Consider the following 18791-nt stretch of genomic DNA (forward strand, 5'->3'; position numbering starts at 1 on the left):
TCGGTTGAAGATAGTTTGACTATGTGAAAGCTGAAGAAAGAATATACTAGTGTTAAAAAAAATGGATTGCATTTTAATTTATTAAAATAATATCTCAAAATTATGTAATTGTGATTTTTCTTTTTGCGATTTAACCCACTTTTAAAATTAATTTTAACATAAAAAACTTAAAATCAATTCATTTTTAGATATTTTTTAATAACTTTAATGTGTTAATAAAAATAAAAAAAAATTATTTGAGTACATTTTAATTATAAAAGACTTCTATAAAGACACATTAGCACAAGGGAGCGTCCCAAGATACACCACCACCACCACCACCACGCCGCTTCACTTGTATTAGTATTTGGTAGCTAGTGACATACCATATATAGATATATTTTAAGGAAGGACATACACACACGGAGTCTCTATATATAATTGTATTATATCAAGATTTTTATTAAATTAATACAAGATAAACTCATTTTTTATTGATACAATATGAATCTTAGGCTAATATAGGATTTATGATTAGATATTTTGTTGAAGTGTCCCGCTCTGAATATAATGATATTATTCTTAGGCTAATATATATATATGATTTATGATTAGATATTTTGTTGTAGCCTCCCACTTTAAATATTTTTTTTTTTTAGTTTAACATGGGTATCCGGGCCAGCTTACGCGTACCTCGACTAATCTCATGAGCCCTGAAGTTAACGACCATGTAAGTCTCCAGTTGCCATCATATAATCATATTATTTTGATTATCCGTGTGTGTGGTCAATCGTTTTTTTATCTTGATTCTTGATCGCATGGTCGATTATCCCTCCAACTTTTTTTTATTCATAATTGATTTTACCCTTTTTTTTTATGTTATGAACAATTATTGTTCTTAGCTATCTATCGATATGATTATATTTATTTTAGATGTAAATATCTTTAAAAAATCAATAGCTAATTTGAAAAAAAAAGTGTTAATAAATGTTTTTTTTTTGGGATAAAGAGATAAAATAGGGGTAAAAAAGAGCATAGGAGAGGACATTAATCTCTGAATAAATTTGTTTAAGGGTTTGTTTGAGATTGTGATAATAATTATGGTTTAAAGTGTTTTTCGTTTAGAAATGTATTAGAATAATATTTTTTTTATTTTTTAAAAATTATTTTTGAAATTAATATATCAAAACAATCTGAAAATATAAAAATATATTTTTTAATAAAAATAAAAATAAAATTAAAATTTGAAGGAACGTAAATAGTGGGAAGGGAAGTGAAGTATAAACTCGTTCTCGGGCTCTAAATAATAGAAAGTGAAAAGCGAAATGAATTAGTGGGAGGGAAGTGGAGGCAAAGAACATTGTTGATATCGACATATACACGCACAGTGGACCAGGGCACCGCCACCAGCGGAGGAGCGCTTGGAAGTGTAATGATAATTGTCTTTTAAAATTTTGTTTTATTTAAAAATATATTAAAATAATATATATTTTTATTTTTTAAAAATTTATTTTTGATATTGCACTTTAAAACGATATAAAATAATTAAAAAAATTTAAAATTTAAAATTAAAATTTTTTTTTTTAAAAAATAAAAATAAACCCATTATCAGTTTATTTGTCCTGTCAAAGTTTAATCGTGACATTTGTGGGGGGAATGGATGTGCACATTACCCCCAAATAATTGACAGACAGAACCCCACGTGGCGGGTCCTTTCCTTCAACCCAGCTATTATTTAATTAAATTAAAAAAATTAGAAATAAACGTTTTATCCATTTTCGTGGACAGGAAAATGGACAAAAAGGAATCCTTCCTTATCGATCACCTCCTCCTCCACCGCCGGACACGGACAAATCTGTCCCTCCCCCCCTCTTTGTTGTCCCCTGTTTTTCAACGGAGTCAAGTCTCTCTCTCTCTCACTAATTTATATAATGCTCTTCCATCATTGCAGTGACAGTATGAAAATTATTAATTTAATATTTTTTATGTTTTTTTATTCGTTTTTTTAATATATTTCAAAATAAAAAAAAACTTTTAAAAAATATCTTACATGAAAATATCAACCACGCTGAACTTAAGAATTTATTATATTTTTTTTTGTCTGTTGATCAAAGAGCAAACAATCTTGAGTTAGAGTTTTTAGTGTGTGTATGTGTCACATGTGAACAAAACCCTGATTGATGATGAAAAATCTGAACTTACCGTTTGGAAAGCGAAGTGCGTGATTAGTGGCCGAATCATTATAAAAGTTCACCATATTTCTTTTCCTTTTATCTTTTTACTTTTATTAAAACTTGGATAATGATTGTGAGATAATTTTGAAAGGGTGGTATTCTTTAAGCTTGTGTTTGGTTGAAAATAAATAAAAATTAAAATAATTGAACTTGGTTTTTATGGAATATTTAGGAGTGTAGTAATTTTTTTTATTTTTGGATGTTTTTTAAAAATATATTTAATATCAAAAAAAATATTAAATTGATTTTTTTAATGTTTCACGGTGATCTTGATATGCTGATATAAAAATATAAAAAAAACCTGAAAAAAATTATTTTAATACTTTTTAAATGAAAAATACTTTGTAACACAATTCTAAACACATATTAAGAAGGTGTTTGTTTTTGCGGTCACACAACGCTTTTGAAAAGGAATAATTTTTTTCTTGCTTTAAATTATTTTTTGTGTTTTTTGATCGTTTTAGTGTGCAAAATTTAAAAAAATAAAAAATATATTATTTTAATATATTTTCAAACAAAAAATATTTTAAAAAAAACCACTATCTCAATAACAAACACTACTTAAAAATACTTAATTCTCTCTCTTTTTTAAGTGTTATGGAATAACATAATCATTGAAAACTCATTCATAATCTATTGGCTTCCGATCAAATTACCCATATTAAAATATTCAAATATGAAATTAAGGAATAAAAGATAAATTAATTATTCAGTGGATGAACGAGGATATACTAGATTAGCGCTGCTGCTGCTAATAATATTACTTTTATAACGATTATTATAAGAATTACGAGTGCCTACCAAGTAATTGTACCGTGTAGAACAACAAGGGTTTGACTTTGCCTGCTACTAATAAGTATTTTTTTAACGTTGTGTTTTTGTCGAGCAGAAACAGAGCAAACCACTACTCTAGAACTTGTTATTTAATCTCTATATATTTTGCTGTTTCTCCCTTTGATTTGTAAAGAAAGAAAGTTCAGGTTTAGGTTTCGGTTCGGTTTAGTTTGATATTCGAAGATCAGCAGAGAGAGATTAAGTCAACTCAGAATGGAGAGCACGCTGAAGGAGATGAGAGACGGAGCTTCGGTGCTCGACATGGACCCCAAATCCACTGTCGGTGGTGGTGTTGAGGACGTTTATGGCGAGGATCGTGCCACTGAGGACCAGCTTGTTACTCCCTGGACCATCTCCGTTGCCAGGTTTGGTTTTTAATTTGTAATAGTTTTCATTTTGATCGTCAACTTTTGTTGTTGTTGGTAATAATAATACTGGGTTGTAGTGGATTTACTTTGTTGAGGGATCCACAGCACAACAAAGGGCTTGCTTTCACTGAGAAAGAAAGAGATGCACACTACCTGCGTGGTCTTCTTCCTCCAGCAACTATCTCTCAACAGCTTCAGGAAAAGAAATTGATGAACACCATTAGACAATATCAACTTCCTCTTCAAAAATATACGGCCATGATGGAACTTGAGGTATTATTATATATGATCTCAAATGGGATCTATTTTTATTTATTTATTATGGTGGGTCCAATTTTTTCACATTTCTCTAAATATGACATGTTCTACTACTACTACAATAATAGTAATAATAATAATGATGATTTTTACTGTGGGGGTTAACAGGAAAGGAATGAAAGGTTGTTTTATAAGCTTTTGATCGATAATGTTGAGGAATTGCTTCCGGTTGTTTATACACCGACGGTTGGGGAAGCTTGCCAGAAGTATGGAAGTATTTTCAAGCGTCCTCAGGGTTTATATATAAGTTTAAAAGAGAAGTATGGATATTTCTTTCCTTTGTTTTTACTTAAATCCTGCCAATATTTATAATTTATGAGCTCATTTTAGGAAGTGGTTGGTTTTCTAGGGGGAAAGTTCTTGATGTGCTGAAAAACTGGCCTCAGAAGAGTATTCAAGTTATTGTTGTTACTGATGGTGAAAGAATTTTGGGACTTGGGGATCTTGGCTGTCAGGTATAAGGATATTTACTGGAAAGGGGAAAAGAAGTTTCATTTTTCTTTGTGGTTTATAAAATATATACGTATGATTATGCTGAAAATGTTGCAGGGAATGGGCATTCCTGTTGGGAAGTTGTCTCTTTACACTGCACTTGGAGGAGTTCGTCCTTCAGCTGTAAGCATTTTCAGAACATTTTAAGTCTCTTCTCTACTTGACTGATTTTCATTAGGTTTAAGATGTTGCTCGCATCAAGTGCTTCATATGCCCTTAAAGATCTATGTGTGTATATGTAGAATAGTGTATAATGGCTATGGAGTTTCTTAACTGTTTATCTTTAAAATAAGATCATGGATTGAGACGCATCATATGGTTTGATATCTTGTCTGATGGGAATATTTCATGTGTTCTTTTTATAGTGTTTGCCAGTAACCATTGATGTGGGTACGAACAACGAGCAATTGCTGAAGGATGAATTCTACATTGGACTGAGACAAAAGAGGGCAACTGGCCAGGTTTTATAATTGAGAATACCTTCATTATGGTCAGGCATGTAAAATATAATTCGCAATCAAATAAAATTTGGTGTTTTCTCTTACTTCCAGGAATACTCTGAACTTCTCCATGAGTTCATGACTGCTGTAAAACAAAATTATGGGGAGAAAGTTCTGATTCAGGTCAGATGCATAGTTGACTTATACGATCCCAAAGTTTCATGTTCCTAACTCACTTCTGATGTTATCTTCATTTTTCCTTACCAAATTTTGCAGTTCGAAGATTTTGCTAACCACAATGCTTTTGATCTGCTTGCAAAGTATGGCACAACTCATTTAGTCTTCAATGATGATATACAGGCATGAGGCTCCTAATCGTGAATCATTACTTAAGATACTGTTTCCCTACTTCTTTAATATGTTTCTCTGTCTATTGCAGGGAACGGCTGCTGTTGTTCTTGCAGGGCTTATTTCAGCACTGAAGTTGCTAGGTGGTTCCCTGGCTGATCACACTTTCTTGTTCCTTGGTGCTGGGGAAGTGAGATTCTGTCTTTGCCATATGATTTTGTTCTTTCTTTTCCTTCTGCAGCATTGGAAAAAAATAAAAGAAAAGAAAGAATTAGTCGATTATAAAAGACTTTGAGAAGTAGACTATGGAATGAGTGATGACATTCTTGAGTGTTTAGTGTGAAAACATGAGTTTCTTTTCCTTTTTTTCCCCTTTGATTTAATGATTTCTTCGTTCAAGTTTTTCAGGTAATGATAGGACTTACAAGATTATTGCTCATCCACATCCAATTCTATCCAGCATTAAAAATCTAGTGGTTAAGTTATATATGTATTGTTTGAGCTGTTAATTTGAAGTGTAGCTTTATTATTTTGCAGGCTGGAACTGGTATAGCAGAGCTTATAGCTCTTGAGATGTCAAGACGGGTATCGTTTTGCTCTTACAATATTCATGTCATCTTTAGTGATTCGTATCTTTTTACTGGGATTTGGAGTAACGCCATATATCACTCCAATTTATCTTCCATATATTTTTTCATTTACATGTTTCTGACTTTTTTTTTCTCCTCTTTTTTTTCCAGTCAAAAACTCCTTTGGAAGAGACTCGCAAGAAGATTTGGCTGACAGATTCAAAGGTAATACCGAAGCAGAATTTTTTATGACCTTGCTAAACAATTTATAGCTACGAACAAGCTCTGGAATTATTTGATTGCCTTTCATCCCCCATCTCTTAACACGACATAATTTTTCTGACAGGGTTTGATTGTTAGTTCTCGCAAGGAGTCATTACAACACTTCAAGAAACCATGGGCTCATGAACATGAACCCGTTAAAGGACTCCTAGAAGTTGTCAAGGTGTGGAAATCTGTTCAATTTTCAATTACCTGCTCTCAGCTATTTGTTGGTTCCTCATTCATTTAGCCCACTTTCTCAGGCAATCAAACCAACAGTCTTGATTGGAACATCCGGAGTGGGAAAAACGTTTACTAAGGAAGTGATTGAGGCCATGGCTTCTTTCAATGAGGTTCAATATGTCCAAAGCGTTTTTCACGTATATTTGTGAATGATAATTGTATATCAACCAAAAAAAAGAGAGAACTTGATCATTTTCTATGAATGGCATTGCAGAAACCTCTAATTTTGGCTCTCTCCAACCCAACCTCACAATCTGAATGTACAGCTGAAGAAGCCTACACTTGGACTAAGGTAAAATCTACATTGTTTGTAATCATAATTCATCACCGGGTTGAGGAAGCAGCCTCTGAGGGATCTCTACAATCTTTCTTCTTCAGGACACTATCCAAGCAAGTGCGGTTAACTCTAAACTTATGTTCATTGCTTGATCTTGAATTGCAGGGCAAAGCAATTTTTGCTAGTGGAAGTCCATTTGATCCTGTTGAGTACGAGGGAAAAGTTTTTGTTCCTGGCCAGGTTAGACAACGCAATTGTCTAATAATTTAGTATTTGAGTTGAACATCAAGGACTTAATTTTGTGCTGTTCTTGTCCATCCAGTCCAACAATGCTTACATTTTCCCTGGCCTTGGCCTGGGTTTGGTCATCTCTGGAGCTATTCGTGTTCATGATGATATGCTTCTGGCAGCCGGTAAGTTCAAAGCATATCTCAAGGAGTACTTATTTTTCATTTAAATTTTTTCACAGTATTTAGAACACAATTAGTTGCTTGATTTCAACTCTTTGGTGATTCATGCTATCACGAGTCTCCTCATCAGAAGACTAATGTTTTTATCTGTTCTCCGTCTCTAATAACAGCGGAAGCCTTGGCTGGGCAAATTAAAGAGGAGTACTTAGCAAAGGGGCTGATTTACCCACCTCTCTCTAACATCAGAAAAATCTCAGTCCAAATTGCTGCTAACGTAGCTGCCAAGGCATATGAACTTGGTAAGTGTGGCTATTCTTGTATTATGTTTTTGTGGTAGGAATTCTGAATTTATTTGAATGTTGTGATCTTGCAGGCCTAGCTACACGTCTCCCCCGTCCAGAAAACCTTGTGAAGCACGCAGAGAGTTGCATGTACAGTCCCGCCTATAGATACTACCGGTGAATTGTCTGTGTTACTGTTCTTGTGCATTTATGCTTTCTTTTGGTGTGAAGCTGCGTGCTGTCTTGAGAGCAACCGCTATAATAAGCAAAATAAATTGTCTGGGCTTGTAATATCAGTACCTTGTTAAACTAGTAAATGGAGCTACTTTTCTACTTGACTGGTAATGCGAATCAAGCCATGGCAGGCAACGCTTGCTGGTTGATGTTCACACATTTATTGAGCACCATAATATAATTGTTAAAGAGCATATGTGGGGATCATTTAGCGTTGATCAAATGATATAGTCCGAAGTGTTACAATTATACAATACTCTAAATAGTGTGGGGAATCACTGTTTTCATATATCAAAATTACTGTGGATTACAATAGTAATTCAAGTGTTTTTTTTTTTTTTGCACTTTCTTTTTTCCTTTTTTTTTTTTCTTCTAAAATTATCTTTGTTTGAATATTGAGCTGATTAAAAAATTTTCTTTGTAATTTTTTTCTTTTAAAATACTGTGAATTGTTACGATGTTTTTCCACATGGTTTTTCTATTTTATTCTTTTATTTTTCAAAATTATATTTGTTGATTTTATTTTTTCAATGTTAAGCTGATTGATAATTTAGTTTTGTAATTTTTTTATTTAAAACATTGTTGATTGATTGTTTGTTTTTTTATGATTTTCTTCAAAATTATCTTTTTCAATTTTATTTTTTTAATATTGAGCTGGTTAAAAATTACAATTACTATATGTGAGGAAAGCATTGTAGCTTTCTTCATTGTTCACCCACACCCAAGCATTGTATTGTAATCCACATTGCATTTTTTTTTTCAACTTTTTCGTTTTTTTTTCATCTTTTTTTTTTCCAAATTTCCCTTTTTTTCTTGTTTTTTTTCCAAAATTACTTTCGTTTTTTTCCAACTTTCTCCTTTTTTTTGTTTATTTTTTTTAATATTGAGCTGGTTAAAAATTTCGCTTTATAATTTTTTTCCTTTAAATACTGTGAATTTTTACGGTGTTTTCCTACGTGGTTTTTCTTTTTACTTCTTGATTTTTCAAAATTATATTTGTTGATTTTATTTTTTTAATATTGAGCTGATTGAGAATTTAGTTTTGTAATTTTTTTCTTTAAAACATTGTTGATTGCTTATAGTGTTTCTTCGCATGGTTTTTGTTGTTTTGTTTTTTTGATGATTTTCTTCGAAATTAACTTTTTTGATTTTATTTTTTAAAATTGAGCTGGTGAAAAATTATAGTTACAATATGTGAGAAAAACACTGTAACTTTCCTCGTAAATTACTGTGAATTTTCATAGTGTTTTTTTCCACATGGTTTTTTTCAGTTTCTTTTGTGTTTTTTTTTTGTAATATTTTTTTTCAAAATTATTTTTGTCAATTTTATTTTTTTAATATTGAGTTGGTTAGAATTTAATTTTGTAATAAAGCTTAATCATGTGGAGAAGCATTGTAGCTTTCCTCACAAAACACTATGGATTGCTAGAGTGTATCTCAACATAGTTTTTTTTTTCTTATGATTTTTTCAAAATTATCTGTCAATTTTATTTTTTTTAATATTTAGCTGGTTGAGAATTACAATTACAAGTCATTACAAATAAGGTTAAATCATGTGGGGAAGCACTGTAGCTTTCATCACAAAACATTGTGAATTGCTACAATGTTTCCAACATGATTTTTTTTCCCTGTTATTTTTTTGTTTAAAGTTGTATCTGTCGATTTTATTTTTTAAATATTAAAACTTATTGAGAATTTAGCTTTGTAATTTTTTTTCTTTAAAACACTGTGAATTGTTGCAGTGTTTTCCCATATGATTTTTTTATGATTTTTTCCAAAATTATCTTTGTCGATTTTTTTTATGGAAAAAGCATTATAACTTTTTTCACAAAACACTCTGAATTGCTACAATATTTCTCTAAATGGTTTTTTTATGATTTTTTTCTAAAATTATCTTTGTCGATTTTATTGGAGAAGTCACTGTAGTTTTCCTCACAAAACATTGTCAATTGCTACAACGTTTTTCCTCATGGGTTTTTTTTCCTTCCAAGATTATCTTTGTTGGTTTTTTTTTTAATGTTAAGTTGGTAGAGAATTTAGCTTTGTAATTTTTAAAAATTATGGCAAAAACAATCATTTTGTTCAGTCTCTAAGTTTTTGATCACCAACACAACTTTTTATTACTTATCTAGCGCTGGTTCACAATTATAACACTATCAAGTATATTTATTTTATAAGCCCGCGGCGGCGCGCGGGCATGCCATCTCGTAATGTACATTTAGGATTAAATTAACTAGGAAAACTCATCTCTATGGTTGATGCTATAAATAATGTACAACATGACACCACTAAAAGGAAGCCATCCTGCGGTGTGCAAGAGCTTCATTTTAATTTGAGAATTCTGATGGCAATTAACAAGTAGTAATTGTACAATGCAAGCTTGAAATGTTCTCCGGCAAGCTCAACTCTGCAGTTTGTTGTACACATTCAGATCAATATGAGTATCCTTGTAGCGTTGACCAAGGTAATCCCCATATATGACTGGAGGAAACCTGGTGAAAGAAATACATGCAGCGGTTCATAGAGAAGTTGAAGTAGATGTACAACTGATATGCACGCTTCCATTTTCAAAAAAACAGAAGAAGAAGAAGCCGCCCTATCATTTACTGTCTACACACATTCATATTGCACAAGGCCGGTGAACATTTGCATGGAAAGGAATTCTTGTAATAGGCAAAACTCTTCTATATGGGAGTAAGATAGCAGCTATATTAGAAATCAACATCTGATGTAATCCATTTAGTGTGACTCCAGAACTTAAAGAAGCAACATGCTCAAATCCAAATAGCACAGATGCGGCATAAAATGATAGAAGAATTTATTACCAGGTGCAACACAAAAGAGAAATCTTCAACACAAACTGTTCAAAGGTACCAGTTATTGGGTTATATATTCGTTTATCCCCAAATTCCCAGTCACTTTTCGCACAAGGACATCACAGATCAGTAGGGTTAAGCATAATAATTATCTGCTGCCTATAACAAATTCATGTAGAAAGAAATGCATGGAGATGTCCAGGCTGCAGTCACAAAGATTTCAAGCATGCAAAAGAAAAAAATTGAGGTTTCAACTTACTTGGGTGGATTTTTCTCGGACTTGCAGGTTGGCAAGCATTCGACAAGACAGTCATAACTAGGTTCCACAAAATAAGCAATCTGCCCAAAGCAAAAGGTCAATGAAAAACTGTGTAACTGCCAGTAGGCAAATAAAAGCTTTTTACTTATGGGAGCTTTGAGATTTAGAAGGCACACCGGGCCATCAACATGAAAGGGAAAGGAAAATAACAAGAAAAAATATATACTTACAGAATATCGCTCTTGACCATTCCCTAAAACTCTGTGCAGCGTGGACCTATGTAATATTATGTAGAGAACATGAGTTCCGCCTAGAGGAATGGTAAAAGGGGCAAAAAGGCAACAAAAAAAAAAGGAGAGAATTTTTGCAAAGTGAGGAAAATTGCATATGAAGATGACAAGCAAAGAAGCATTATGGTACCATTATGCTACTTTCATCTTCATGACAATCAGACCTTCTAATTAATTTTAAAGAATTAACTATAAATCCTTCCCAATTGCCAATTGCCAAATATACAGTATATATCTCCTTTAGTCAAGAATTTAAATCTCATTTTCGAATGGAAGGAAAATGTAATTCATGTGAAATATGTAGATCACATGCACAAAAATTACTTGAAAAGACAGTTGCTCCAGCGTTCCAGCATGTCACCAAGATTCACTATGAATGCTCTGTTCAAGATAAACCAAAGTGAAAAGTAAGTCAATTTTCCCAAAGCAAGACAGTTTCCTCAACTATTTCTAATGGCACAAATGTGTATTCTGCTGTTAATCTTACACATTTAGCAATGTCAGAGTTGTGAATAGTTTACACTATCATATCATTGCTCATAAACAATAATACGAAATTACACAATGGAGCAGGCAAAATGATGGAGACATGGAATAGAAGTGTTCCAGTTTCATGAACCAATAGCTTAAATAATAATCATTTGAGTGCACAATAATATTCCAGAAACTGAGCGCACAATGTAACAGAGAAAGGTAGAAGTGTTCAGGGTCATGATCAAATAATTTGACTAATAATGATGCTCACACTGCTTAAATATCAAGTTTGACCATATTATTAGCATCATCTTCTTTTTCCTATGTAGAGAGGTAAGAGGATTCTTCAGTTAAAATTAGTTCCAGATAGTCCCACAAATTTTTTCCAATTCTATATTGCTGCCTGCTGCAACTTTATATTTGTTGTAAAACTGAATATTCTTGGACACATCAACAATTCAATAGCCATTTAATAGTTAAGCATTACTTCAAAGTTGCACTAATGATTTCCATCTAGGAAGATGTAACTCTATAAACTGAAATCAAATATATGAGGCTTCCATGTCGAAAGACCTGAGATTTTGGCATGTAGTTGTTTTACATGGTTGGACGTAAATTATAGAAATGGAAATGGATATCTAATAGACGCCACAATTTGCTAGAACTCCAACTGCTAGTATCAGTCAATTTCTAATTACAAAGAATCCAATTCTCTCATAGTCCTACAGAGCCTCACCCTTTCAATGGTGCTATGAATTCCCATACTCGAGGTTGAGCATCTTTATCCTTGCATATCTGCAAGAAGATTAAAAAAATGCAATAACTAATTAAGCTGTGCAAAAAAGAAGCTATATGTATATATATCATCACAAACTTTTCATACTTGGAGGCCATAAACATCATCTGTAGCTAAGAGGGTAATGAGACCATAATCAGTATGTGCTCCAGCTCCATATAATCCATTTGAGGGATCAGAAATCTGACCTGGAGACCAAACAATGAAACAAGATATAAACCACACCTGATTGGACAATAACATATAACTACATCCCATGAGCTTTAATTAATTAAATCGTTTAAAAGTATGACCTGGATACTTTAGCAATCGCAATAACACAAGTGGCTGGCCAAGAATTTCTGGCTTATCAAAGAAATCAGCCTCCAGATCAAGTGCAAGTGCTATGATCCTTACAATGGCTCTTGCTACTTCTCTGTATTAATAAGATAGTAAAAATAAAATGCCAAATGAAATAGAAGCAAAATGATGAGAAGAATCAAGAGCAAGTCTTTGAAGCGACAAAATTGCCTGATCTCAAATATTCATGCATGGCATACAATCATGAGCACATACATACATCATGCACAAATAATTGAGATTGGCATCATTTACAACTATCCACAGTATTTCCAAATATGTCAGCAAGAGCTTACAATGCCTCTGGGTAATACTTCTCCATAGTGTGCCTCCAACCAGGCAAAATATCTAAGAAACCAACCATGAAAAAAGAAGGAAATTTTCCATAAAAAGCTTTAACATTCTAGAACTAATAAGACAAGTTTCTTGAATAAAAACTACTGAATCAGAAACAAAAGAGAAAAAAAGAAATACCATCTGAAGGCCAAACATTGGGCCCATAAAATGGCTTCTCAGCTTTAGGATCATCTTCAGGCACTTCAACTCCAATGTAATAACCCTCCTTATAATCTCCTACCACCATATAATATATCATCAAAAAAAAAAAAAACCTTGCATTTTTTATAATATATTCCATAAAAAAGAAAAGAAAAAAACAATTTTAACATTGAAAAGAACGAAACAGAAATTAGAAAAGAAACCCACCATGAACTTGATTATCAGGATCCAGGAGCTCATCAAAAAGAGGAGTGTAGCCTCTATGCTTCTCGTTCCTTAAAACTTTCATTTTCTCACTTAATGGCAACTCGAAAAATTTCTTGTTTTGCTCAAATACCTCCTCCATCAATTCTTCACTCATCCCATGATTGATCACGTAAAAAAATCCACAATCCAAACATGCCTAGTAAAGAAAAACACAAATGATTTTAACTATAACAGACACACAGTATACAGTTTTCTCTGTTTTTTTTTTTCAATTTTATTTCTTTCGAAAAATAGAGAAGCATGAGAATTGAGATTATTAAATTGAATTACCTGTTTGAGAAGAGAAACAGATTGGTGAATATCGGGACTGGAAAGATCGATGCGATTGAGGAAGGAGACTTCCTTAGTAGCAGGACCCGTAGCATTACCAGTACCAGACTGCTTTTTCTCCATTTTTGTTTTGTTTGAGTGTGCTAAATTTTGATATTATGAATTTTTTTTTTTTACAACCAAGAGTATTATGAGCGCTGGCCAGACTAATTTCTTTATACACCGGGTTGCAAGTACTTTTTAAAGGGCCGGCTGCAGATGAAAAGAAAGGTCGAACTCTAAATTTCATAAGCGACGAGCGCGCCTAATCGTTTTACCAGGACCCATGAGTATGAATATAAAGCCCAATTAAATTAAAAATAAAAAATAAAAAAAATATTTTTCATACAATAGTTACTGCTCACCAAAACTCCATTGCTGGAACAAAAATAACCGTCCTAGGTATTGGAAGAAAGATAATCTTTACTAGGTATTGTAATAAAACAATTATCTTTTATAAAATTATATGAGACTAGAATTATAATTTTATTTTTGTAGTAAAATTATTAATTTAATATTAAAATAAAATAAGTTAATCAATAAATTTAGGGATATTTTTGTATTTTTAATTTTTTAAAATATTATAATTATTTTAATACTTTGAAAGAAAAAACTAACAAGATTCTTGATTAAATTTTTTTAATTTTACATTGATTTTATTATAATTTTTTAGAGTATTGAGGTATTTATAAATTATATTTATTAAATATAATTAAAAAAATTATGTTGTAGCAAACCTTGTATTATTCGGCAGCGCGTGGAGTGCTGTTAATTTTAAAATATTTTTTATTTTTAAAAATTATTTTTAACATGACATCTCAAAAACAATATAAAAATATATAAAAAATTAATTTGAAATAAAAAAATAAAAAAAAATTAATTTTTTTAAAACATATTTAAATACAAAAATAAACCGGCTAAGATGGAAGAAGAGGTGGTACCCTCCCCTCACCTTGAGGTAAAGGCCTAGAGGGTTTTTGAAGGGGAAGGGGATGTAACAAGTTTAGGATAGTTTGACACTTGACGGTACACTGGCATTCGATTGCAGACAATAAAGGAATTTTCAAGCAGATGTTGCATGAAAGGAAGTGAACACATGGACGACAGAAATGGAAATCTAAACGATAACGTTTTCTCTTGGCCATGAACTAGCTAAATAGTAGCACTCCAGAGCTGGAGTCAATCTTTTAGTCAACCCAAATCTTTGTTTAAGCTTTCAATCAAATCCATTCAAGATTCAAATGCTATTTTGTTTTATACCTTGAATCTGCCCATAAAATTCTTTGCCTTGGATCTTTGTGGGTCGATTTCTTTCAATTTAATAAAATCCCAGATTCTTATTGTCTTTGATTTTCATCCTTTAAATTCCAGTTAATTCAATTATACATTGAACTCGCCATTCAGGTCTAGAGACTTGTTAAAGATCATGGTGTGAACAATTAAGAATTAACTAATTATTGAAAACGAAGTACATTCTTCATGATCGATGGATGCTATAAATCAATAGTGGTACAATATTACACCTAAGAGAAAGCCACCCCTTGGTGCGGCGGAGCGTCACCGGATTTGAGGGCTCTGATGGCAATTATCACTTGGCGGAGTAGATTTGAAATGTTAGTTCTGGCAAGCTCAACTTTAATGTTTGTTGTATACTTTCAGATCAGCATGAGTGTCCTTGTAGCGTTGGCTAAGGTAAGCCTCACATTTGATAGGAGGAAACCTGGAGAAAGAAATACACGCAGAAGTTCATGCAACTGTGTAAACAATTTTCTACAGTCTATACTCATCACATTACAAACCGTCAGTAAACAATTGCATGGAAATGATTTCTTACACGCAAAACTATGCTGTATGGAAGTGAGACAGCAGGATGGATTCAAATTCAACATCTAATTTATCTTTTTAATGTGCCTCAAGAAGAAAACAATTATCATGCTCAACTCCGAAAAGCAAGCATCCTGGTGCCTACAGCAACTATGTGAATTATGTATCCTGCAATCCTAAGTCACTTTTCACGTATCGACATCACAAATCATTGGGCTTGACATGATGGCTATCTGCTATCTATAACAAATTATTGTAGATGCAAGATGCTGAGTTTGCAACTGCAACTATGTCAGCCATTCTACAGAAATTATTGAGAGTTGAACTTACTTGGGGGGGTTTTTTTCTGACTTGCAGGTTGGCAAGCATTCCACGAGACATTCATGACTGGGTTCCACAAAATAGGCAATCTGCCACAGGAAAAAGAAATGAGAAACTTTGAGATTGCAAGCAAACAAAATAAAAACTTTGCATTATGGGAACTTAGACATTTAAAAGGCACACGAGGCCATCCGGCTGAAAGGTAAAAGAAGATAAAAAAGAAAAAAAGAAAAAAGGTATCCTTACAGAATATCGCTCTTGACCATTCCCTAAAACTCTGTGCAAGGTGGACCTGTGTAATATCAGGTAGAGGACATGATTATGCTGATGGAGGGTAAAAAGAAATGCAAAAAAGGTAAAAATAAATAAAACTGTAAATTCTCAAGAAATGATGGAAAAATAAACATGACAATAATCAATAACGAAAAAAGTAACTGTAGCACCATTATGGTAGTTTCATCTTCATGACAATCAGACCTCTTAATTAAAGTTTAGGAATTCATCATATGTCATTCCCCTTTGCAAATATGCCAAGGATCTGCTTTAGTTAAGCATTTACGTCTCATTTTGAGTGCGGAATGAAAATGGAATTAATGGAAACTATGTAAAGCACGAAAGTTACTTGAAAATACAGTTGCTCCAGCGCTCCAGCATGTCACCAAGATTCACTACAAATGCTCTGTTCAAGATTAGCCAAAGAGAAAAGAATGTCAATATTCCTGGATGTAGAAAGTTCCATCAACTATTTCTTTGGTACAGATGTGTATTCTGCTGTGATTCTAAACTTTTAGCAACACCTCAGCATAAAAGGAGTACAGATGAGTAGTGAATAGTTTGCGTTCTATTATAAATTCTCTCCCAAATAACATTCTAGAAATTGAGCACACCACGTAACAGACAAAATGCTGGAGTAGAAGTGTTCAAGTTCATGAACCAAAAACTTGACTACACTCCTTGAGATTCTAAAAGTTTGACCATATTATTGCATCCTTTTTTTTTAACTGTTAAAATTTGTTCCTGGAGCCCAGAACCTGTTTCCAAATTATTAAAAAACTGGACCTTGAAGACTTTTGTATCTCTACTACCTACTTGCAACTTAAGTTTATACTTCTACTAGATATTCTTGAACAAATCAACAATTCAAAAGCCATTATTTCATAAAGCAGAATTTTGAAGCAGAGCTAATGGTTTCAATCAAAGCAGATGTTACCCTATAAATTGGAATTTCAACATACCAGGTTTCCGTTTCAAAACATGTAAGATTACGGTATGTAATTATTTACACAGTTGGAGGTCAAATATAGACATGGAAATGGATATGTAATAGATTCCATAATTTACTACAGCTCCAGAACAGCTAGTCTGAGAAGTATCAGTCCATTTCTAACATAGAGAATACAAATCTGCAATAGTCCTACAGATGCTCACCCCTTCAATGGTGCTACAAATTCCCATACTTGAGGTTGAGCATCTTTATCCTTGCATATCTGCAAGAAAATCGAAAGAATTATGACGACTAATAAAACTGTGAAAAAAAAGATGCTATATATACAAAATTTACAAATTGTTCATACTTGGAGGCCATAAACATTATCAGTGGCTAAGAGGGTAATCAGACCATAATCAGAATGTGCTCCAGCCCCATATAATCCTTTTGAGGGATCGGAAATCTGACCTGAAGACCAAACAATGAAACAAGATATAAATTGTACTAGATTGGAGAATGGTCTACGCTACATTCCATAACAGTTAATTAAATTATTTAAAAGTTCAACCTGCATAGTGCAGCAAACGCATGACTGCAATTGGATGTCCAAGCATTTCTGGCTTATCAAAGAAATCAGCCTCCAGATCAAGCGCAAGTGCTATGATCCTAGCTACTGCTCTAGCCACCCCTCTGCATTTATAAGAAACTAAATTAAAATTTCAAATGGAATAGAAACCAAACGATGAAAAAAACAAGATGAAGTCTTTGAAGCGACATAAGTGTCTAATGCCAAATGTCCTTGCATGACATGTAATCATTTGCGTGTGTAGGGTCTAAAGCACACGTCATGCATAGATAACTGAGATTCACATCGTTTAAAAACATCCTTAACGTTTTCATATATGTTTGCAAGAGCTTACAGTGCTTGTTGATGAAACTTCTCCATAGTCTGCCTCCATCCAGGCAAAATACCTGAGACACCAACCACCAAAAGAAATTGCAAGATCAAACTTTATCTTTTCCATAGAAGAAAAATCTTTTCGTGGATAAAAAAAAAAAGAAAAAGAAAATACCATCTGCAGGCCAGACATTGGGCCCATAAAAAGGTTTGTCAGCTTCAGGATCATCTTCAGGGACTTCAACTCCAATGTAATACCCCTCCTTATAGTCTCCTACTACCATACAATACATCCAAAAACAAACAAACAAACAAAAAATCATTTTATGTTGATAAATTCATAAAAGAAAAGAAAAGGTAACAGTTCCGAATTAAAAAGGAAAAGAAACGAACCATGAATTTGATTATCAGGATCCAAGAGCTCATCCAGAACAGGAGTATAACCCCTATGCTTCTCATTCCTTAAAACCTTCATTTTCTCACTCAATGGCAATTCAAAAAATTTCTTACTCTGCGAAAACACCTCCTCCATGAATTCTTGGCTTATCCCGTGATTTGTCACGTAAAAAAATCCACAATCCAAACACGCCTATGCAAAACAAAACCATATTTAAACATTTACTAACTAATTAATTAATCATCAAGGAGTGAATAATTAAAACGAATGACAACTTTGATTGGACAAGAAGGAAAGAGATTATATTTTAAATTACCTGTTTGAGAAGGGAAACAGATTGCTGGACATCAGGGGTTGAAAGATCGATGCAATTAAGGAAGGAAATTGTTGTAGGCTCGGGAGTATCATCCTGCTTCGGCATATTCTCCATTCTTTTTTCTTTTTTCTTTTTGAGAGAGTGCGGATTTCGAGGGCCTCAAGTTTCAAGAATTCCTCTCATCGAACCAGGTATTTATAGGCGAGGGTGTAATCCAGAGCTAACGATGTCGTTTCCTTCTTTTTTAACTTTTGCTGATAGCATGAACTCTCTCTCTCCTACACTGTCAGGGTTAGGTTATTTCTTTAATTCTTAAAGACAGATTCCAACATCCTTTCGTCGTTTCATGATTGTTTAACGTCCTCTTTCATTTTTTATTTATGATATCTTGCTATTTCTTATTTAGCTACCATATATTATTATTAGTAAGGCATTTTTTAAGTTAGGTTATGATATGTAAAACTATATATTGTGATTTTTTTTTTTTTAGTT

The 18791-nt window shown here is 32.8% G+C and overlaps 3 protein-coding genes across 6 annotated transcripts; 1 reads left to right on the forward strand and 2 right to left on the reverse strand.

Annotated features, from left to right (window-relative positions):
* Nucleotides 1–3024: 3024 nt before the first annotated feature.
* LOC7461559 (NADP-dependent malic enzyme-like) lies at nucleotides 3025–7447 on the forward strand. The gene is made up of 18 exons (XM_002324414.4): nucleotides 3025–3412; nucleotides 3493–3688; nucleotides 3842–3993; nucleotides 4083–4188; nucleotides 4283–4348; nucleotides 4591–4686; nucleotides 4777–4848; nucleotides 4942–5025; nucleotides 5105–5203; nucleotides 5551–5598; nucleotides 5754–5807; nucleotides 5929–6027; nucleotides 6107–6196; nucleotides 6301–6378; nucleotides 6529–6603; nucleotides 6686–6776; nucleotides 6944–7072; nucleotides 7147–7447. The coding sequence occupies exons 1-18, from the start codon at nucleotides 3261–3263 to the stop codon at nucleotides 7233–7235; spliced, it is 1776 nt and encodes a 591-aa protein (XP_002324450.1). The 5' UTR covers nucleotides 3025–3260; the 3' UTR covers nucleotides 7236–7447.
* Nucleotides 5104–13486, reverse strand: LOC7461560 (2-oxoglutarate-Fe(II) type oxidoreductase hxnY). Of its 3 annotated transcripts, none has more exons than XM_024590051.2 (11): nucleotides 13298–13486; nucleotides 12968–13163; nucleotides 12737–12835; nucleotides 12559–12610; nucleotides 12217–12338; nucleotides 12011–12111; nucleotides 11864–11922; nucleotides 10978–11034; nucleotides 10594–10639; nucleotides 10364–10443; nucleotides 5104–5248 (listed from the first exon to the last, which is right to left on the reverse strand). In XM_024590051.2, the coding sequence occupies exons 1-11, from the start codon at nucleotides 13418–13420 to the stop codon at nucleotides 5173–5175; spliced, it is 1011 nt and encodes a 336-aa protein (XP_024445819.1). In that variant the 5' UTR covers nucleotides 13421–13486; the 3' UTR covers nucleotides 5104–5172. The 3 variants fall into 3 exon arrangements, with proteins under 3 accessions (XP_024445819.1, XP_002325020.2, XP_052305124.1); XM_002324984.4 differs by lacking the exon at nucleotides 5104–5248 and adding an exon at nucleotides 9434–9780 and having other exon boundaries at nucleotides 13298–13484; XM_052449164.1 differs by lacking the exon at nucleotides 5104–5248 and adding an exon at nucleotides 9809–9972.
* Nucleotides 13487–14768: 1282 nt separating this feature from the next.
* On the reverse strand, nucleotides 14769–18574 carry LOC7488938 (2-oxoglutarate-Fe(II) type oxidoreductase hxnY). Of its 2 annotated transcripts, none has more exons than XM_024589793.2 (11): nucleotides 18300–18574; nucleotides 17980–18175; nucleotides 17762–17863; nucleotides 17609–17660; nucleotides 17257–17378; nucleotides 17056–17156; nucleotides 16910–16968; nucleotides 16104–16160; nucleotides 15728–15773; nucleotides 15491–15570; nucleotides 14769–15056 (listed from the first exon to the last, which is right to left on the reverse strand). In XM_024589793.2, the coding sequence occupies exons 1-11, from the start codon at nucleotides 18411–18413 to the stop codon at nucleotides 14972–14974; spliced, it is 1014 nt and encodes a 337-aa protein (XP_024445561.1). In that variant the 5' UTR covers nucleotides 18414–18574; the 3' UTR covers nucleotides 14769–14971. The 2 variants fall into 2 exon arrangements, with proteins under 2 accessions (XP_024445561.1, XP_024445562.1); XM_024589794.2 differs by having other exon boundaries at nucleotides 17762–17860; nucleotides 18300–18572.
* Nucleotides 18575–18791: the final 217 nt, after the last annotated feature.

Source organism: Populus trichocarpa, chromosome 18, assembly GCF_000002775.5.
Source record: "Populus trichocarpa isolate Nisqually-1 chromosome 18, P.trichocarpa_v4.1, whole genome shotgun sequence".
NCBI lineage: Eukaryota > Viridiplantae > Streptophyta > Magnoliopsida > Malpighiales > Salicaceae > Populus > Populus trichocarpa.